Consider the following 23,948-nt stretch of genomic DNA (forward strand, 5'->3'; position numbering starts at 1 on the left):
TTACCTTTCATCTCTCTTGTGCGTGTCTTATTTGGAGGTGAAGAGATCAATATGGATCTGGAATGCCACTTAATAGAACAAGTGAACCCTCCTCCATTAGTTCTTGCCTTTAAATAATGCATCACAAAATACCGCCAGAGATTTGACGTCGTTTTCCTATGACGATCTTTTACTGTTCGGAAGCACTGAAGCAGATGATTGACAGGTTATTGTTCATGTACCATTTTTTCTATCTGCATTTGCTTTCAATCCTCTACCTGTGAACTTCACCTGATCTTAAAATAATGCTAGAGTCCACAAGTCTTTGTGCTCTCCAAAATCTGAGAATCTTCATTTACAGCTGGTGCTTGTTCACGGTTCACTAAATTTGCCCCAAGTAAATGCATTTCGAGCATAATGACAGAAAGTTGTCATCAAAAACATAACTAGAGGGGGAGTGGAGCGAGAGACAAGTTCATTTCTACAGTGTTCTGAGTTTGTGTTCAGTATTGTTATTTTTTCTTCTGTGGTTAAAACAAGCTGTTTTTCTATAGTGTTTTTATTTTAGCCATACACACAATGGCTAAAAGACACGTGACTCGCACTTTGGGTGATAAAGTACAAATCATTGAATCCAAGAAAAAGGACAAAATTTCGGTGAAAGAAATCATGTGCCGTTTTAGGTGCGGAAAAACACAAATTTATAATACACTTAAAAAAACAAGGACAAAATTCTGAAGTGCTGGGTGGAAGGGAATGGCAACGCGAAGCGGGCAACGAGAAAATAAACGAACATGTATGGGAGTGTTTTGTAAGTGCCAGATCGAAAAACTTGTAAGTGCCAGTGCTTGATCGACAATTTCTGGTCCTACCTTACAAGCTCAAGCTCTTTCAATTGTCAAATCTTTGGGAAAGTTGATTTTAAAGCATCGTCGGGGTGGTTGAACAGTTTTAAATCTTGGCATAATGTTGTGTGGAGAGAAATTTGTGGTGAGTCAAAAGATGTCGATCCGAAAGCAATTGAAGAGTGGGTCCCCAAGGTGCGTAAACTGACACAAAACTATGAACCAAATGACAATTTAATGGTGATGAAACTGGTCTATTCTTTCGGGTACTTCCGAGCAAGTCGTTGGCATTGCGTGGGGAGAAATATACAGGGGGGGAAATGTCGAAAGAAAGACTCACTGTGTTTTTATGCGCGAACATGACAGGAGAAATGGAAAAGCCTCTTGTGATTGGGAAATTTGCAAAACCTCGTTGCTTTAAAAATGTAAATGTTAAATGTCTGCCAGTTGTGTGGTGAAACAACAACAGTGCTTGGATGACAAGTACCATTATGGAAGAATGGTTAAATTCTTTCAATGCGAAGATGAAGAAAGAAAATTGTCACGTTCTGTTATTCTTGGACAATGCTCCATGCCATCCCCATATAAAATTGTCCAACGTTACTATGGCTTGGTTTCTTGCGAATACTACAAGTGTCACAACCTATGAACCAAAGTGTAATTTCCACCTTTAAAAGTCACTACAGGCGATTGGTGCTGGAATCTCTATTAAGTAACATGTCATCAAGGAATTCTGCAAGCCAGTTAGTGAAATCGGTGTCTGTACTTGATGCTGTAAATTGGACTGCTGTTTCTGCTAAAAGAATTAGAAAGGAAACCATTGCTAAATGTTTTATGAAAGCTGGGTTTACTGAAAATTCTTCTTGGGAAACTTCTGACATACCAGAAATAACGGAGACTGCTGAAGCCGTTAAACTCTTGCGTCAACAAAATGGACAACCGGATGACGGAACAGCTTACATTTCAAGTGATCAAGATGTAGTAACTTATTCTACGATTGAATCGGCTGCGGACAGGGAGTAATCTACACCCCCCAATACCCCCCTAACACCCCTCCAAATTTTATTACACACACCCCTGGATGGAAAAGGAATACTCCCCCAAATCCAATTGTATCAATCAGTATCATATGGGTTATTTATTACATCAAGTTAAAAAGGTTTAGCGTTTAGGATAGAAGGCAATATTCTTATTTATTTATTTCACTTCAAAATACGAAGCGACCTCGTTCTCATGTACGGCTTCGAGAATCACATGACCTCATTGTTTCGGGCGGTGTTTCGGTCGAAACAATTGACAAAACAGACCCGCTCATACCTACCCTCCTGGGCTCCACGATCGTTTCCGAGAAAAGAGATTGATAGACAGATGCACATGACTGAAATTGGCAGAGTCTTGAGCGGTCATTCACCTACCTCCTCCTCAATAAGGAAAAATGTGACAATATAGTAATAAGCCTATACCAGATTCAGTTGTAAGTGCTACTCTGCAACAGGTTCGCAACCAGAAGGGCCTGGCCCTCCCTTAATTTTTCATGTCACCTTCAGACCTCAATACAAAATGCACAATTTAGATTTTGTAAGAGAATTTTTAATGACTTGGCCCCTCCTAACATATTCATGGCCCCCCAAAGCTCTGTGGCTGGTTTTGAGCCTGCTCTGCAAGTGGTGTATCAACGGACGGACGTTAGAAGGGTGTAGTCAAAACGTTTTCAGAAATGAAGAGATCGATCGAAGTAAGAATTATATATATTTTAGACTGAGTCTAGTGTTATGCAAGAACGCATTTGGTGCTAGCTTAATTTTTTGTAAAGTATATTTTTATTCACGTAAATTCATTAAGTGGAACAGAGCTCATAGCCAGCCACTTTTTTAACTAAAATTTGCTTTTTTTTTTCAAGTTAGTCACTAAAAGTTACTTTTTAAAAAATTGTCACTAAAAGTTCCTTTTTTGAGAGGTAAATTGACCTTTTCGTGTGATTTATGTTTTGCATTGGCAGTTTTCTAAGAAAAATATAAAAACAAATGGAAAAAGGCAAAAACTTGTTACTTCTGAAAGCTTCAGTACTTGCTGCCACATGTGAAACAGCTTTATTCTCACTTCAGATTTTATTTTTTCTAAAGCACAGTGGACGGTTGATGGATGCTTAAGCTCTCAAGGTGAGGTTGAGATTTTCTCCCATAATAGTTAACGCTCCGTTGAAAGTTGTGTGTGTGTGTCTGTGTGGTTCATCATGTTCGTCTTGTGTTATGCTTCTTGTATGTTGTTCTTAAGAGTAGGTGATGACTTTGAATATTTCACGTTTTTGAGAACTCTTAATGCGAAGTTCGGAAATAGGCCAGAATTGGTTCCACTTACTCAGAAGCTTTTTACATCTGCTAAGTCTGCTTACCGTAACTACAAATCTTATCTTGAAAACCTAAGAAAGGAGGAAGCGCAAAAAAAAAGAAGTAAAGGAGAAACAAAACAACAAACAAAGAGAGAGGTGATGGAGAAATTAACAAAGGAAAAAGGGGGCATAATGAGATTTTGGTCACTTTTTTGTGTGCTCTTGGCAATTTTTGGTCACTTTTCAACTATTTACAAGAGACCAGACCACTATGAGCCCAGGGATTATTAAAATTAGGATATGTTAAAGAAGACAAAACAGGAAGATACAAAATATTTATAAATTGAAAAACTTGATTTCTGGAAAACAACTAAATCAACGAATAATTTTCTTATGAAAGATATTCAGAGCCAATAACGTAGCCAGGAAGGGGCAGAAACGGATATTAAGAGATCAAATAATATTACAACAATTAACGTTAACAACAGGGTTAGAATATTAAAATAATGAAATTGGAACTATGTGCAGTATAAATTACTAAACGAATATGATTTCAGCATGGGACGATGGATTTTTTTCCCCAATTAATATTTTGCAAAAATATCACCCACTAAAACTTGCTGGGGGTGAATAAATTAAAATAATAGCAGAATTTTGCAAAATAATTACAATAATTCGTATGTAATCATTTCACGTGTAATTACTGGGTAAAATAGTGGAGGTTAATTCCTAATACAGTGAATCCGCTCTTAACGGGCATCTCTCAATAGTGGACATTTCCAGAAGAGGACAAACTTTCTTATTCTTCCATTCTTATTCCATTCCATTCCAGAACCCTTCCATTTAAGGACACCTCTCATATGTGGACAAATAATCGTGTTCCACCGATGTCCGTTATGAGAGGTTTCACTGTATTACTTAGTTTCATAATAATAATAATAAATGCTCAAATGCGCGAACTTACTTTATTGAACCTAGCTATTATTATTATTATTATTATTATTATTATTATTATTATTATTAGTAGTAGTAGTAGTAGTAGTAGTAGTAGTAGTAGTGGTAGTAGTAGTATTGCAATAGTTGCGTAGCAAAATATACTGTTTTCTTGTTTGAGTTTGTTTAAAAATTATATCACTATTCTGAGAGCACCCCCCTTTTATTTTGAATTGAAGTAAAAATTTCTGGCGTACTTACTGGCTGCGGATCTCTTGCATGGACCTGAAACTGAAGAATTAAAAGACGACGATGTCACCGAAGTTGAAGAAATCAGAGAACCTAAAATTGGTTCTTTGAAAGAAGCTCTTCATTATGTTGAAGACCTCATTGAATTTGCGGTTGACTCAAATTATTCAGACCTTCTAGAGCAATTCTATTCTGCCAGGGAAGTGTTACAAAAAAGTCTTGTCGCAAAGAACAAAAAAACTTACCTTGAAAAAAATGTAGAAAAATGTGAATAAGCATAGGGGAGGATGATGTTGGTAAACTGCAACTAAAAATAGTTTGTGTAACTTTCTAAACTGCATCTTGAGTTTCAGTAGATTTTCTTGCATTTATTTGAAGTGTTCACATCATTTGAAGTGTTTTCGTGCTGTGAGAATATTAAGTATTGTGTGTCCTGAAAACTACAAAAATACAAAATATTGTGTGTGTGTGTGTGTGTGTGTGTGTGTGCAGAGTATGAAAGACTGCATTTTGAAGTTCCAGAGCAAATATAAAGGTAAACTATAAAACCAATTCCATCTGTCTTATTTTTGTAGCTATTTATTTTCAGATTTGTATAAAACGGAAATCTGTTCAAAACGGAAACAAAATTTGGATCTTCGCTTTCCGCTTTATACAAGTTTCACTGTATATATATATATATATATATATATATATATATATATATATATATATATATATATATATACATATTAAAATTTCCTTCAAATTATCGGAAAAGTCCTGTTTTCTTTCTTTCCTCAACGAAGCCAATATTTCGGTTTGTAGACGTTATTGATGACTGCAAATGCCAACCCATTTATAATTTCACACAAAACTTGCGGATGCAGAGGTGAAAATCTTACAATATGGATCAAGAGGGAATTCAAAGCATTACATGAACCTTCAAAATCTCAGCTTTTAGAAGATATTAATATTAGGGTGTAGCCAATAATATTGTACATATTTTGTTTCTTGCCCCTACGATGTTGTAACAAAAATCCCAAAACTCAATTATTCACTTCTGTTCTGAGAAATTTCGTAGAATTTCGTTTTTTCCCTTTCGGGAAAACGTAAATATCTCGCTTTTTCATATCATAAAAACAACTAATTAAATATTTTTTCAACGAGGTGGTTCATATCTCTGCTGTGTTTACAACCTGTATTATAGTCAGTTAAAGTGAATGCTGGGTCTCCACGAAAATTTTTGTCGTTGGAAATAGGCTATTCAATATGGCAGCCATAGTGTCCAAACCCGATTCAGGATTTTTTGAGACTTTTTCTGGGTTACTGAATGGAGTATATTGATCATAATAGGAAAGGTTTCGGATTGTTTTATTGTTTCTTCTCTTTACAATGTTGTAATAAAAATCCCAAAACAAAATTTTTCACTTCTGTTCATAGAAATTTCTGGTATTTTTTTTCGCTTTCGGGAAATTGTAAATGTCCTCAATTTTCACACAATAAGAACAACTAATTAAATATATTTTCAACAAGAATAGTTCATATCTCTGGTGTGTTTACAAGCTGTATTATAGTCAGTTAAAGTGAATGCTAGGTCTCGACGTAAACTTTTGGCATTGGAAATAGGCTACCCAATATGGCGGCCATAGGGAGCAAGCCCAACGCGGGATTTCTGGGACTTTCTTTCAGTTACTGACTAGAGTATCATGATTATTTAAAAAAAAAAGGTTTCTGCTTTTTTTTTAATGTCAGGGTTTTGTCCTTCTTTGGTCTAATTGCACTGAAGTATATGTATTTACTAGCTCCAGCCATCTAACCTTTACATTAACCTTAGCCTTACCTCTATGATTAAGCTTCATAATCTATGGGAGAATTAATCACACCCAATATATATTTGCGCATCTCGTGCTGTCTGGAACCTCAGCCCCTCTAATGCCCTTGATGGTATGTATTGATATAATCAGTAACGTCCGTCCTGGTATCCTAGCCGTCTGATTAGTAGCATATATAATTGCAGGTCATCTCCTTCTAACATTACTAGGTAATACAGGACCTTCTCTATTACTATCCATACTTTCAATGCTAATAATTGAGCAAATTACTATTCTAATGCTAGAATCTGCTGTTGCAGTAATTCAATCTTATATATTTGCAGTCTTAGTTACATTATATTCAAGAGAAGTTTGCTATGTCAACGCCACAAAACCACCCCTATCACCTAGTTGATCAAAGTCGTTGTTCTCGCAATGGGGTAATAGGAGCCTTAATTACAATTCCCATCAAATGATTTCATCAATATGACCCTTCTCTATTTTTTCTCGGTATGATTCAATGATGAAGAGATGTAACCCGAGAAGGAAGTTATCAAAGGCTACATACAATCCAAGTAACATTAGGCCTTCGATGAGGTATAATCTTATTTTTTTTATTTCTGAGTTATTTTTCTTTGTTTCTTTTTTCTGGGCTTTCTTTCATAGTAGTCTCGCTCCAACCGTAGAAATTGGATTACTCTTACCATCTACAGGAATTGTACCATTTAACCCTATACATGTTCCTCTCCTCAATACTGCTCTTCTAACCTTAGGAGTTATTGCCACATGGGCCCACCATAGATTAGAGGCTAACCACATTCAAGCAACACAAGGTCCCTCCTTACAACTCTCTTATTACTATACTTCACAGCATTGCAAGCAATGAGTATTACGAATCCCCATTTAATGTTGCAGACGCTGTACATGGCTCAAAATTCTTTATAGCAACAGGCTTTCACGGTTTCACGTCATTATTGGTTCCACCTTATTAGCTACCTGGCTACTACATCACATTTTATTACATTTTATACTGACTTACCACTTAAGATTTGAAACTGCTGCCTGATACTGACACTCGAAGAAAACTATCAATGATCGAGAAAAAAGTTCACCCTTCAAATGTTGCTTTCACCCTAAATCTTCTGCCAGCATTCGCGTCTCCCTACGATTGTTTCTGATTCCAGTTATCTTCCTTATTTTCGATGTAGAAATTCCCACACTAATACACCGTCATGGTCACTCGTCAGACTAACCTTTTTATTAATTTTACTCTTTTATGGATCCCTAACATGAGAAAACTAATCATGATCGGGATAATAGTTAAATATAACATTTAAGTTGCATCTAAAAGATGTTCTTATCAACTTATCTCAAAATAAGAAGCAAATAATTGCACTCAGTTTCGACCTGAATCTGTGGTCATTTAGGTCCCTATTTACTTAAGAAATTAGTTGAAGCCGAAAAAAGAGGCATCTCACTGTTAATGATATCACTGGGATTAAGTCCCCAACTAAGGAGATGCGAACATTTCAAAAAGAAGCAGCTAATTTCTATCTTTAGGTGTCAGGCCGTTAACATCTCTCCAGTTATAATATACCCCCTTAGTGAACAATAATTACATTACTTTTCGAGGTAAATAGGAGAATACTTCTCAGGGAGTACCAATTACTCGGAGAATTTTTTTTATTATCTTCAATACTATGGTTTCTCATAAGCCATCCGAGAAAAGAGGCATAAAAAAGAAACGAAATACTGAAAATTTAAACGATCAATAGATACATTTTAAATGTTATCCTGTGATTGTTGAGCTAACATTGAATCACCATTAAGACTGTCATATATCCCTTGAGCTGCTATATATTAACTTCAACCTTGATCAACATTAATATAATATATTGTCGGGGCCGTGGTAGGAGGGGATCAAATTCTTTACGGCCACTTGTGAGGGAGTCCCACCACAAGTCACGAACATAAAAAGAGATTATTAGCGATGCTATCTCTACCGAAGGTTGCCGTAATCAAACTAAAGAATAATTAATAAATGACCACGGAAAGGCCTCGAGAATATCACCTACTTGAAGAGTTGCGTGACGTTTAAAATTAAGTGGAGCTGAGCAGTCTCTTGGCTCAACAGTTAAATATTAAGGAAAGGAGGAGATCCGTCCTGTTCAAACAAGGACCGACCCACAAGGCTGTAGGCAGAGTGGTTTGATAGAGGGGAACAGGATACTTGGAGTGCCTTCGTATAACAATAACAGCAACAACTGATCACAAAGTTCAAAGCACGAGTTTAACGAGTTTATAAGGGAGTCTGGATTTACGAATGTCCCGCAGGTAAGTGCCAGCGCATTGGGGCAGTGGCGGCTCCAAAGGGATTCACTAGTTAACGTGAAGTCCACAATAACAAAGAGATTAATTAGCACACCAAATAATAGACAACTAGGACTCGTGCAAAGAGATAAATACTTGTCGCGGAACGACGACTTAAGAATGAGGCACCTATTACACAACAATGAATTAAGTTAAAGTTAATACAATGTAAACAAGATGATTAACATAATTAATGGACCTCAAATACGTAACTTCACAAGACAGGGTCATGCTTGGCTATACTTTATTAATCAAAAGAAATATTCATTTCTTTAGAGACTTAGATAATTTAGCCTAGTAACAATTTAATCGATAAAATAATAAAATGGAAGAGATAGTTATCGCTAACAACCTTTGTTGTAGAATCACTTTATAAAAACACAAACATTGAAGTCGGATATTGGGTGCACAGAATTAGACGTGAGTCGATGCGAGGAATCAAGATGCACAATTAAGATCACCAAAAACAATTTAATTCACCCACCTCGCAATTAAACACCTACGGAGATTGAAGAGTTCCAAGTGGCCTCTGGAGATGTCGTCGAGCCGGGTATAAGTCCAGTTCAGCTTAGCGTGGCAAGAAGATGTTCACTGCGACCAAGAATTCCCAGAAGGCGTCTGTATTGGTTCGAGCGGTAAAACTATCGTTATTCTATTTAATAAACTAATTTCACCTAAAAAATTCAACATAGGAAAAGCAGCCATATTAGCAATTCTCTTATAGCTAAGTTACTAGCATATGTCATAAATGGAACAGAAACTTATAATTTCCATAAACGATACATAGTGTAAACATTTTAGTCTTATATGTTAATTTTGTTTCTATGTAGTAATGATACATACTGGAATATAAGAAGCACTAGTCAGACATTCACTAGTGAAATTGAATTCAGAATAATCACGATATAATGTGAAAGTCTAAGAAGCAATTGTCCTTTTTGTTCAAACACAGATGAACGGCACATTTCATACATGGAACAAATAATTTTCCAGAACATTTCAGTTTCTTGCTGGCCTTTGAATCTGTTTGTTAAAATTGTGCTTTAGTGTCTCTATTTGGGCGACCGGACCTCTTCTTGCCATTTGTCTTCCTAGAAAGTACAAGACACTCTGCAACGTCTATTCTGAACTGAGGTAAGTTCAGCATTTCACTTAAGGGTTTGCCTTGCTGAATAATCACCCGGCGATACAAAAGCCACCCGGAAACTACGGCGAAATTTAGCACTTGCGTGGAAAGTAAAAAATACCATTTCCTAGAACGAATTCTTATTTTGTACAACGATGATAGCGAATTGAGCCTTCCCATGTGCTTGCTGTAAACCAAAACTATGCTGGGACAATCTATCTTTTCGAGCATCTCCGAAGAAAAGCATCTTATACACTTTCGTACTGGTTGATTCCGCACAAATGTAAAAATAAAATTTTCTGGCTTGCTGTACACTCCGCATCAAAAAAATTGCGAAAGCTGACGCCATGCAGTAAGGCCACCCAATATACACCTTCTTATCCCATAATCGTGTCAGGTAAAGAGACCTCGTTTCTCTCCTCCTTCCTTCTCTCCTATACCAAAATTACCTAACAACATGAGCGCAATTCTTATTTCAAACTACACATGTACAAGTTTGAAAAAAATGAAAAAAAAAAAACAAGACGAAACGATTCATAGGTTGACTTAGGGAGAAACTGAAACACGCACAATGAACAATTGAAACCAATGGATGTCTATTACACAGAGATTCAAAAATGAGGCAGAGAGAGAGACGAGGAGAGAAGAAGAAAAAGAAAAGGGAGAACAGATAAAACTGTGGAATTCAACGTAGTAAGAAAAGAACTTAACACTATAAAGTTCCGTTTCCAGAAATCCAATAGTAATATAGAAATAACGTTTGTTTTTATACATCTTTCCACAACTACTCGAATATATAGAGGATGCTTTAAACATTCATTATGTCCTTTTCATAATGCATAGCATACGCAGTTTCAAGAAGAACTGTAGATCTCGAAGATACATCTAAAATATCGTGAAAAGTTTAACACACATGCTTTGTTTCCACGTGGTTGGATTACAAATTCGGTAGATTTTCATTGGACGTACTGTTAAAAATACATTGTAATAAACCAAGTATATAGCTTTGGTAATATCCTACGTTTCAGACTACTAATACAAACTGAACGAAGAAGAAGAAAAAAAATCTAAAAGAAAAGAAAAGAAAAAGAAAGTAGAAAATAGAAGAGTTCTATTATCTTGCTAAATTTCTGTCACAAATACCTTATTTAAAAGTCCAAACTGTATCGTAATGTAAAGTTACAAATGTTGAAAAGGAAAAGTTTATGCTCCTCACAGATGTAACATCTTTCAAATTTCAACTTCAAAAAAAAAATTGAATTACAGGATGGGAACAAATTTTGTATCCAACTAGTATAAATACAATTTTGTTTTCAAATAACCAAAGAGGTTACCATTTTCTAGTCTTTTCCGAAGGTTTATGTGTTCCGAACATCCAGGATTGATTTAATCTCTTCCGGGTATTACGTAATTTGCACAGATAGAATCAACATGCTAAGAGCTCAAACGGATCATCGTGTCAATGAGATGATATTGGTTAGATTATAGACCACCACTGGGTCGAGGATTCAAATTCGTAGCGACCCGGTAATTCGACTGAGGCTCAATAACCCAGGGGATAAAAAAGAGATTTTACTTATTCCCTTGCGTTTAAACAATATTTCTGTCAGAGATGGCTAGGACTGGAGATGTTATCCTCAGAGCACGAAAAACGTGACGCCGAAGTTAACAACTAATTAGGTTTTCCAGACCAGGTGTATCCGTCTCTTGCTCCGTTTTAACTTTTGAACATAAAGTGCGTGTGTGAGAGAGAGGAAGAGAGGGGGAGAAGTGAAAATGCAAAGACAGGATAGGTAAACGTAAGGAAAGAGAGATAGGGGACGAATATAAATATTAAATATACCTATCATTGCAGTGTATGGAGTAGAACGCACACACTGTTTACTCAAACTATCGCCAGTGATGCCTTGTAAGTTCTCCATCTTAAGAGAAATCTTTGCAGCCATTATTTTATGCGAAAAAATCATACTACCTGATGGGGAATCATACTTCATCGAACCAACATTTTCAATTTGGAAGTCTGGCACGTTAGCACTACACCACCGACTGCTTTAGCCAAACTTTGTTTAACAAATGGTGTAGTGTTCCTTTCTGCGAAAGATATCATGATTAATGATGTCTTTGGAATGTCCTGGTAATCCCTTGCCCTTTCCCAACCAGCATTCATAAATCGTCTCTATCACGATACAGGCTTTTGCTTCCACATTCTTATTTATTGCTTGTCCAGTATGATAAATCGAATCTTCACAATCACTTTGTAAAAAAAAATTACTTTTCGTGAACTGGATTTGAAACTACGTTCGTTAGCTGTATTATTCATACGGCCATTACGTTACTCCTACACTATCATGCCATTTGAAATTACAAGCCAAATATTACTTACTTTAGCCCTGATCTTTCGAACGGACCAAAGTACACAACGAAATAGACTTATTCGACGGGCTAGAGAGAAATTAGCGGCCACTAGTAAAGGAAAAACATACAATCCGGGAAAAAATATACAAATTAAACATATTTTGCAGTAATTTCGTCGTGCAAATTCAAAAGTACATGAATAATAATAATAATAATAATAATAATAATAATAATAATAATAATAATAATAATAAATGTTCACATTCACAGTGCAATAGTATATTATTATTATTATTATTATTATTATTATTAACATCAATTACCCGCTTCGTTGGGTTAAATTGAGAAAAAATAGTAATATGTTCCGTTACTCAGTCAGTGTTAGGTTACTAAAGCGCTCTTTGTTATCGGTCACTTTCGATGTGTTTAATATATCCCCTCCACACCCTATGTTGTGGGGCACGGCACCTGCAGTGTCATTGTTCATCTCAGCGAGCCGAAAAACTATAAAATCGGCACTGATATTGGTATTTCGATCATTTTTATATGTCTCCCCCTTCTCCAAGTCGAGGGGCTGAATTTGGATTTAAACAGCATCAGATGTGTCACTCTTAATCTCAGCGACTCAAAAAATTATAGACTCGCCACTTACACCCGTAATTTTTTGTTCTTTTTTATATGTCGCTCCCCTCTCCATCTCTTAAGTTACACCGTCAAAGTGCTATGACCATATCAGGTTCGAACTTCATCTAGATTAAAAATTTGATCGAGATTGGTTTGGTGGTTCAAGACTCATTAAGTTGTATTTAGTTTCATATATATATCTTCCTCTCCCATTCCCCTCCCCAAGTTCTCTCGTGAAATTGAAACGATAAAAATCGTCTCAGGCCTGAACCTTATCTATATTATAAATTTGATCGCGATTGACCCTTTGTTTCACGAGCTATCAAGTATTATTTATTCTATTAACCCCTCCCTTCCCCCAACCCTAAGTTATAACGTCATAGTAAGTAGATAAACACACTCTTAGGCCGGAACTTCATCCATGTTGAAAATTTAATCGAGATGGGTCGGGACAGTCACTTTCATTTCTCATTTTTTTTTTTTTTTTTTACATATATCTTCGTCTCTCCGGACCCTACGTTGCACCGTCAAACTGAAATGGTAAAAGTCGTCCCAAATTCGAACCTTATCTATGTTGAAATTCGGATAGAGATCGGGCAGGTGGTTCAAAAGATTAGGAGTCACAAACATAGTTAAGTTCAATATTATAATAAAGGTTATTATTATTATTATTATTATTATTATTATTATTATTCTTATTATTATTATTATTATTATTATTATTATTATTATTATTATTATTATTTATGTTCTTTTGAACTTGCACGGCGAAATTACTGTAAATATGTTTTATTGCTCTATCTTTTCCTAGATTGTATGTTTTTCCTTTAACAGTGGACACTAATTTCCCTCTAGGCCGTCGAATAAAGCAAGTTCGTTGTGCACTTTGGTGCAAGTAACGTTACAGGAAGATGCCGGTTCGCTCCAAAGATCAGGGTTAAAGTAAGAAATATTTGGCTTGTAATTATAGATGGCATAATAGTGTAGTTGTAACGTAATGGCCTTCTGAATAATGCAGCTATTGAACGTAGGTTCAAATCCAGTTCAGTTTTCTTTTTTTACAAATGTGATTGTGAAGAATCGACTTATCATACTGGACAAGCAATACATAAGAAAGTAGAAGCAAACACCTGTATCAGGACAGAGACGATTTACGAATGGTGGTTGGGAAAGGGCAAGGGAATTACCGGGACATTCCAAAGACATCATTGATCTGCAATATACACTTTTCGTGTTATCGTTCTCAGAAAGAAACACTATACAATTTTTAAACAAAGTTTGGCTTAAGAAATCAGTGTTGTAGTGGTAACGTGCCAGATTTCCAAATTGAAAATTTTGGTTCGATTACCCATCAGGGAGGGGGGGAATCGCATAAAATAGTGGTTGCAGAGATTTCTCTTTCGATGGAGCACTTACAAGGCATCACTGACGATAGTTCGAGTAAACAGTATGGGCGTTCTACACCATACACTGCAATGATAAATATGTTTATATTTATATTCGTCCCCCTTTCTCTCTTTCTTGACGTTTCCCTATCTTGTCTTCGCATTTTTCACTTCTCCCCTTCTCTCCCTCTCTCACACGCGCACTTCATGTTCCAAGTTAAAACGGAGGAAGAGTCCGATACACCTGATCTCGAAAATCTAATTAACTGTTAACTTCGGCGTCCTATTTTTCGTGCCTTGACAGAGGAACATCTTATATAGATAGTAGCATTTCGCGCTCAAAGAGTGCGCAGTTGATAGAGGACTGAAAAAAGGGAGAAATCCAAATTTATACGTGCGGACACCCAGAAACACTGGATATACAGAGGAAAAAAGGAGTAATAATAATGTACAGATAGCAATGTAGAATAAATATTGACATAGAAATACCTGCAAAAGCAGTAAAGTCATCAAAAGGAGAGTTGCACAACAGTATCGTAAGCAAACATTGTACCCACAGACGTGCTGAAAACGTCAGAGTTAATACAGTGTTGCCAACTGAGCATAAAATAAACTTTTGTGCGATGGCACCGTGCACAACTGATAACATATGTAAAATCTAATTGTAATAAGTATCATACCTGTGAATTCCGGATGGACAGTGTTGCCAACTTGTGAAAATAACCCTGTATGAAGTCCAAAGGTATAGCATCGCAGATGTAGAAGAGTACAGACAATACACGAGTCTAACTAGTGGAAACCAAAATATGAGACAACTAATAAAAATAGAAAAACTGAAGTACGAAAATAACGAACGAACCACGTTATCGAAGCAGCATTGCCAAAGTGGAAAATCAGAAAAGCATCAAAACACAGCAAAAACGCCGAAATGATGGTTGCTCTGGGATGACCTATCTCCGATCATACTCGTGGTGGGCGTGTTTGACGTTCCACTTTTCCACGTGACGAGGGCTGTAGCGCCGCCCCTGTCCACTTCCGGACGATAGGTCACGATTATGTGGTTAGTTTTGAGTCAGGAATATCTTATGTGATTAGTACTAGTACTTTTTGGACACCCTATATATATAGACAGACAGACAGATAGATAGATATAGATATAGTATTCTGCATCCCGAAATCAATGTAAACTGCGTATCAGCAAATTGGAACGTCCTGATTTGCTATTTAACCAAGTGTGCCCAAGCCTGCCGTCCCTGCGAATCACAAACAGATATACATAAACAAAACAAAATCAATTGGGTGTAACCGGGTACCCCACTGGGAGACATTCGTGTACGTATAGTTATCATTGAGAAGTACGTTGCTGGCAAGGAAGTTGTAACAAACATACCCGTGTGTTAGGACAATTCAGCGGTGCGTGTGAAGGGCTAGTTGACAGACAAAGCCTGTGACATTGCTACTGTTATTCCATGATGTGTTTTTTTATGGCAAAGAAAGGCGCGGTGCAGTAAGCATATGATGTTTGCGAGAAAGAATGTGTGTTCCAAGTGCTGTGTGTGTGTTTGTTAGTGTGTATTGAGTGCGCGTCTTTGCTAGCATTAAGACACCAATTCGGGGTTTACTCTATTCACAAGACACGTATGTACGTTTCATAAGTGCAAAGCTATACAGTGGACCCAGTGCAAAGCTATACATTAGATAACATATCTAATGTATATAAAATCTAATTGTAATAAGTAACATACCCGTGAATTCCGGATGGACAGTGTTGCCAACTTGTGAAAATAGCCCTGTATGAAGTCCAAAGGTATAGCATTGCACATGTAGAAGAGTACATACAGTGCACGAGTCTAACTAGTGGTAACCAAAATATGTGACAACTAATAAAAATAGAAGCACTAAAATACGAAAATAACGGACGAAGCACAGTGTCGAAGCAGTGTTGCCAAAGTGGAAAGTCAGAAAAGCATCAAAACATAGCACAAACACCGAAATGATGCATGCTCTGGGATGACCTATCTCCGATCATACTCGTAGTGGGCGTGTTTGACGTTCCACTCTTCCACGCAACGACGGCTGTAGCACCGTCAATGTCCACTTCCGGACGATAGGTCACGATGATATGGTTAGTTTTGTTTGAGAAATGTCCGATGTAACTTGTAGCAGTACCTTTTGGACACCCTATGTATATGTAGATAGGTGATAGATAGATAGAAAAGTAGATAGATAGATATAGATATAGTATTCTGCATCCCGCAATCAATGTAAACTGTGTATCAGCGAATTGAAACATCTTGACGTGGGGCTTTGGGGAAGGCGCTTTTTAACCAAGCGTGCCCAAGCATGCCGTCCGCGGGAATCACGAACAGGTATACATAAACAAAACAAAATCAATTGGGTGTAAACGAGTACGCCACTGGGAGACATTCGTGTATGTATAGTTATCTTTGAGGTACGTTGCTGGCGAGGAATTTGTAACAAACTAACTGTGTGATAGGACAGTTCCGCGGTGCGTATGAAGGGCTAGTTGACAGACAAAGCCTGTGATATTGCTACCGTTATTCCATGATGTGTTTTTTTTTATGGCAAAGAAAGTTGCGGTACAGTAAGCACATGATGTTTGCGAGAAGGAACGTGTGTTCCAGGTGCTGTGTGTGTGTGTTTGTTAGTGTGCATTGAGTGCGCGTCTTTTTAGCATTAAGACACCAATTCGCGGTTTACTCTATTCACAAGACACGTACGTACGTTTCATAAGTGCAAAGCAATACAATGGACCTAGGGCGTATAGTTGCTCTTTTGAAAAATGAATTCGGTATCAACGAAACTACGCCTACTCCCGCAGATGTGGTTATGTTTAGGGAAATTAGACAGAAACTGACGAGGAATGCCATCGATGTGGAAGAAATCAGCGCATTCGACGTCCTTGATTCGGAATCGCATCATAGTTGCTTGAGCGTGATCGATAGTGACATTGAAGAGGCAGAAACAAGTTTCCAGTCAAGGAAAAAAGAAACCCTGCACACCAGCGCAATCACCGACAAGTAGTAGTTCCGATTATCTGCTATTACCTCCAAAGAGACAACATATAGATCTTCCAACTGAATTTCTGGAGAATGCGTACAAGTATTCTACCAGACAATCAAGACACGGCAAGATGCAATTAGCACCACGTTACAACAGATTAAAATTTACAACGGTTCAGAGCAAATTTAGACGCCTGTGTTACGCACACCAACTTTCTAGATTTGAGAACAGTCGGAAAGGAATATCCATCAGACGTATCAACGAGGAAGTCTGCAAATTGTTTAAAGAAGCCCGAGCTAGGAACGCCATCGTTCATGGCCGAATTCTTCGCTTGTGGGGATTGCACGTAAAACACCAATTAATGGCTGAACCGACGTTTAGTGGTCATATTGGCACCTCCAATTTCACAGCTTCACGAACATGGTTACACAATTTTAAGCGAAAATATAGTATGTATTATAACAGCTACCTATCGACTTGGAAGAGGTTACCACCTGGATTGGATGAAGATAAAGGTAAGTGCAGATCATTTTATTTCTGATATGAGAACCGTAATCGCATCAAAGTACACTCCTGAACAGGTATTTAATGGTGACCAAAGTAACTTCAAAAAGGAGCTGCATTCCCACCTGACTTTGCTGTGAAACGAGCTAAATTCATAAATATTGAGGTGAGCTCTCTTGCCGCTACTACACATTGTTATATGATCATGCCGGTGATTTCCATGTCTGGTAGTCTTCTTTCCCCTCTCTATGTGCTCGTGGCGGAACCCGCTGGTCGTTTTCTTAGAACTAAAGCTCATGATCGCTCGCCGAAACTACTGCTAACACGAAGAAAGGCGATCTAGAAACGCTCATGGCACAAGTGTTTTCGCCTTCAAGTTCTACCAGTCGTGTTCTTCTGCTTCCTGAATCATGGAGTGCAAATAAGGATGTGACGCTTGCTCAGGACACAGTTCCTGCCGTCATCGCCTTTGAGTGAAGATTAACTCTCGAGAAATGCACCGGACTCATACAGCCCCTTGATGTTGGTTTCTTTCGCTCGTACAAAAACTTCGTCCGCTTCATTACGGACAGTGTTTTGCCTACTGGCGAGTTCGACATTTGGAGAAGAGATAGTTTTCTACGTGTGCAATTCCTTGCTCATTACCAGTTTTCCGCCGGCAGGTTTCGGGGATGATCAAGTTTGCCTTCTTCAGATGCGGTTATACTCATGAAGTGCCAGCGTACTTTCTGGCACAAATTGAATACTGTTTCGATGCCACGCTATCAGACGAATGCCAGGAAGAAACATGTACTAATGTGAGCTTCGTCAGATGTACACATTGTACGAAGTGTTTCTGCTTATCTCACACCCTCATTACAGAACTACATGTCAACTGTTCGCAATAAAACAATGTGCCACAAGCAAACTGCGTGTGTTACATTTTACGCCTTTTCTTGCGATTATTACACAATATCAGGGATACCCTCCTGGTGTACAAATGTAGTTTCTGTCCGTTTATTACCATTTTCACGCGACCCTCTCCTCATAGAGACCAACGTCATGAGGACCGCTTTATCGACAGAAACACTGACATAGTGATTATCAATAAGGTGTAGGGTGCTTAAAATTACGTGCACTACAGAAGTGAGTCCGCCAAGAGCATGCATCGTTTAGGCGTTTGTGCTCTGTTTTTATGCTTTTCTGATTTTCGACTTTGGCAACTCTGTTTCAACACTGTGCTTCGTCTGTTATTTTTGTACTTGAGTGCTTCTATTTTTATTAGTTGTCTCATATTTTGGTTTCCACTAGTTAGACTCGTGCACTGTATGTACTCTTCTACATGTGCAATGCTATACCTTTGGACTTCATACAGGGCTATTTTCACAAGTTGGCAACACTGTCCATCCGGAATTCACAGGTATGTTACTTATTATAATTATATTTTATATATGTTATCATTTGTGCCCCGTGCCATTGCACAAAAGTTTATTTTGTGCTCAGTTGACAACAACTCTGAAGTTATTGAGCACGTCTGTGGGTACAATGTTTGCTTACGATACTGTTGTGCAAGTCTCCTTTTGATAACTTTACTCCTTTTGCAGGTATTTCTATGTCAATATCCATTTTACATTGTTATCTGCACATTTTTAATGCTCCTTCTTTCCTCTGTATCTCCTGTGTTTTTGGGTGTCCGCACGTATAAATTTGGATTTTTTCCTTTTTCCAGTCCTCTATCGATTGTGCGCTTTTTGCGTGCGAAATGCTACTATTAATATAGGATAACATCCCTTGTGAGGATGACATCTCTAGTCCTGGTCATCTCTAACAGAAATACTGTTTAAACGCAAGGGAATAAGTAAAACCTCTTTTTTATCCTCTGGGTTACCGAGTCTCAGTCGAATTACTGGGTCCCTACGGATTTGAATTCTCGATCCAGTGGTGGTCTATAACCTAACCAACATCATTTGAGTGACACGATGATCCGTTTGAGCTCTTAGCATGTTGATACTATCAGTGGAAATTACGTTATATCCGGAAGAGATTAAATCAATGCTGGATGTTCGGAACAGATAAACCTTCGGAAAAAGACTAGAAAATAGTAAGCTCTTGGTTATTTGAAAACAAAATTGTATTTATCTTAGTTCGACACAAAATTTGTTCCCATCCTATAATTCAGTGTGTTTTTTCAAGTTGAAATTTTAAAGATGTTACATCTATGAGGAACATAAACTTTTCCTTTCCAACATTTGTAACTTTTTATTACAATACACTTTAGACTTAAAATATAGGGTATTTCTAATAGAAATTAGCAGTAAAATAGAACTCTTCTATTTTTCTTACCTTTTTCTCCTTTCGTTTTTCTCTTTTGTTGCTTTTTTTTGTTCAGATTGCATTACTAGTCTGAAATGGAGGATATGACCAACGCTATCTACTGCGTTTATTACAATGTATTTTGGAACAGTACGTCCAATGAAAATCTACCGAATTTGCAAACGAACCTCGCGGAAACAAAGCATGTGTGTTAAACTCTTGAGATTATCCTAGATGCGTCTCGAAGATCTACAGTTCTACTTGAAACTGTGTATGCTATCCATTATGAAAGGGACATAATGAATAAAGCATCCTCTATATATTCGAATAGTTCTGAAAAAAATAAGTAAAATCAAACGTTATTTCTATATTACTGTTGTATTTCTGGAAACGGAACTTGATAATTTTAGGTTCTTTTCTTACTACGTTAAATTCCACAGTTTTATTTGTTCTCGCTTTTCTTTTCTTCTTCTCTCCTCTTCTCTGTCTCTGCCTATTTCTGAATCTCTGTGTAATAGATATCCAATTGGTTTCATTTTTCATTCTGTGTATTTCAGTTTCTCCTTACAATTCACGAATCTTGTTTCGTCTCAATTTTGTTATTTCATTTTGCGAAGGTAATACAGGTGTACTTTGAAATAAGAATTGCGCTCATGTTGTTAGCTAATTTTAGTATTGGAGAGAGGAAAGAAGGAGAGAAACGAGGTCTCTTTAGCTGACACGATTATGGGATAAGAAGGTGTATATTGGGTGGCCTAACTGCATGGCGTTAACTGTCGCAATTCTTTTAATGCGGAGTGTACCAACGTGCACATGATATTTCGGTTCCATCTATCTCTGCATTAGCTTCCTTTTACGCCTTTTTTCTTGAGATATTCTTCACTCATCAGATTGTATCTAGGAACACGGTTTATTCGAATTGTACCTACGTCGTGAATGCCGGTTTGGGCGAGATAAATTTGGAGTTCAGTACTGTTGAAATGGTTGTCAAAATATATCTTATGATTTACATTTTCCGGAACAGGTAAAGCAAGTCTGACAATCATATTTCGAGATTAACCATAATCCATACCATCAGGAAGGGGCATATTATTCTCTTTACCACTCTAAAGTTCGAATTTTGTAAGGAACACCACTTACATCAGAGGCTTTTCTAGGGTTGCATTGTTTAAGCGAACTTCTTGCTTTGTATGCACAGATTTGTTGATCAAAACTCCTCCATTGGAACTTTCAGACATTGTTCTTTGATGTGTTCAAATAGTGGTTTTATCTTATGCTTCTTGTCATAACCTGGTTGTCGTGAGGTACGTGTGAGGAATTCTCGGTGAAATACAATTTATATTTCATTTCCTCATAGTACTTCAAGGGCATTAGGGATGCAATTTAAGGAATGTTGTACCTTGATAGACATCCAGACAAGACAACCCAAAAGCTTCGACATTAGATGTAGATAAATCAATTGGCTTTTCAAGTCTTTTCTGTACGGAGTGAATGCGTGTTTGGCCAACTATTAGTTGGAACAGTTGAGATGTAAAAGGGAAAGAAGAGAAATAAAAGACAGTTTTCGGTTCACTAATAGATTCAGACAATTGTGTAGCATCGGAGAAATTTGTTTCATTGAGTTATTTCTGATGATTTCTGTGTTTCCACAAAATGCGTCTTCTTTTTTCAGATAGAATGTATGTGGCTTCATACGCTTTGTTTGTCTCTGAAATAAATAAAATGTCCAATACTTCACACTAGCAGTTTATGTGATGGATATTAGTTACACAATGACTCGGAACTATTTCAAGCAGCGTTTACTATTCAAGCTAATAATTTTACTTTTAGTAGCAGTTAACAGTTAACAAAGTAAAACATGCTAAACATGTACACAAATGGACTCAGCGCTCCCAGCTAGCAGAAGACACCACAATTAACCACGAGTTGACACCATATGCTACAGGCCAGTAGGAATGAGCCATATATGTCACTGTATGCAATCAGGCAGAAAAGTTCTCGCATCATTAGATGGAATGAAACAAAAACCAGTCTGTCCTAAATATGGAACAAGCAGTACCCGTTTAACCAGAAGCAAATTGTAGTTATTTATTTATTTGAATTGATAATTTCTAATATACAGGTAAGCAGATTGTCTCTTCCTGTAATTATCATTCTTTACTTTTATTATTATATTAAAAGACTCGGCTGAAATGTTTTCAATAATGAAAATTACTTTTTATTTCTGACACTTTATTTCAGACACTTCACCAAGATGATTAACATAGCTGGGATAGTTTCAATTATAATCTTTTACATACTCATTCTTGGTGTTGGTATTTGGGCAGCAAAAAAGAAAGATTCTGGCAATGATTCAGAAGAGGAGGTTATGCTCGCTGGAAGGAGCATCGGCTTGTTTGTAGGAATATTTACAATGACAGGTAAACATTTACAATGACAGGTACATTTACAACATAATTTCTCAATATGTTTTTACTTCAGGAGATTGCTGTTGCTTTTCCTTGTTGCAGTGACTTCTAGTAGCTCTTTGAATGGCAACATTAGTATGTGGCTATTAACCAAAATTACAAATAAGTGTATCATTTAGAACAAATGTTTTTCGTTGGTGTCGTAAAAGACACATGTGAGCAATCATCTAATTGTACGGTTTTGAAAGCAAGAATTATAACTACTTATACACGAGAAACTGCTTAGAGAAAGATCTTAGCTGTTGTATGTATATACGATTGTACAGATATACCGAATCACATATTGTCTGATGAAGCCAAAGTGTTAGTTGGCGAAACTGTAACACGTGTTGAATTTTAATGAGAATATATAGTTTTGCTCAGCAAATAATTAGTTTATATTGAAAATAATGTGCTCCTGGTTTTGACTTTCTTTCCTATTTGTTATCAAATGTTTGCTGAGCCGGAAACTCCTCTTTCCTGCATAAATTCCTAACAGTTAACATTCAAAACTATTTGAGATATACTATTGGTTGCACCAGGATCGTTTTAGGTACAGATTGGTATCCTTTTGTATCGAAAGGATAAAACCACGTACCACACTTTACATTATTTGAGCTTTAAAAGAAAATAGATTAATCTGATCAATAAAATTGGACCTTGTTTATTGGGTATGGTTCCCTTCCGTTGCTTTTTATCTAGTTGTCCAAATTTTGTGAACATGCTTTGTTAGGGTGTCAAGTATTTGCGCATATATAGTCAGAAGTAATTTAGGTGGTAGAAAAGTGAAATAATTTATATATTTCGCTTCACTTCTTACAACTTCTTCGGACAAATTAGATTCCACTGTCTCCTATACAACAATTTGGGTAACAGTACCTTGAATTACCATTTCTCAGTGAGATAATAGTCGATCACTCCGTATTAGCTGCGTTTAAAAATCACTTCACTGGATCCTCAATTTCTATAGCTCTCATATAAATGCTTAGATTTGTTAATAACTATGCGGGTTATGAGGATACAATATTCTGCTTCACAAAACGTGATGTCAAAGATTATTTTATAATTTTCAACAATTTTGTATCTTGCGACTACAAACCTTTTATGATCAGATCATCCTTGAAATACTGTAAGTCTCATGGTAATTAAGATGATGCAAGGACCTTCCATGAACTTTTGATGTTGTGAAAATGTCATTGAATTATTCTGCCCCAACTGAGGTACACCCTGACATTTTATGTTAGCAACATGTATTGTATAGTATCTATTTCTGAAAACGAATTCTTCTACGAGGAAACGACCTGGGATATTTCCATACAGGTATGACACTACCTTGATTTTCACTAATTTATATACAATAGCAGGTACGATAAGTTTTCTCATTAAAAATAAATATTCAGTAACAATTGCTATTATTGTCTACAGTGAACTTTCTTTCGATAAAACTGTTGGATCGTTTGTTTTCCTTGGATGACCACCACGTGATTTCTAAATGCAAGCGATTATTTTTATCTTTTGTGTTAATATCTTGGTAGTTTTTCTGCCTTGAAAGCTCTTAGCAGATTTAATGTGATATATATATTTCTTCGCGTGAGTTTCGATGTAATAAATCATTTCAATTTGGAACATAATCACTAACGTACAACTAGGTAAAAACTTACTTCGAACTGGTATATGCCTAAGAATTTAATAT

At 36.8% G+C, this 23,948-nt stretch overlaps 1 protein-coding gene across 2 annotated transcripts in view; it reads left to right on the top strand.

The window, feature by feature from the left end:
* Positions 1-23,948, top strand: part of ChT (choline transporter) — a 449,444-nt gene that overhangs the window by 113,512 nt on the left and 311,984 nt on the right. Inside the window, exon 2 of one of the 2 annotated variants that reach the window (XM_081726511.1) lies at positions 22,050-22,228. The exons of the other annotated variant lie outside the window; for it this stretch is intronic. Within the exon in view, the coding sequence (XP_081582637.1) occupies positions 22,063-22,228 (166 nt within the window). The 5' untranslated portion in view covers positions 22,050-22,062. The remainder of the gene's footprint in view (positions 1-22,049; positions 22,229-23,948) is intronic. 2 annotated transcript variants of the gene reach the window in all.

Source organism: Thermobia domestica, chromosome 1 (genome assembly GCF_964235325.1).
Source record: "Thermobia domestica chromosome 1, izTheDome1.hap1.1, whole genome shotgun sequence".
In the NCBI taxonomy this organism is placed as follows: Eukaryota; Metazoa; Arthropoda; class Insecta; order Zygentoma; family Lepismatidae; genus Thermobia; species Thermobia domestica.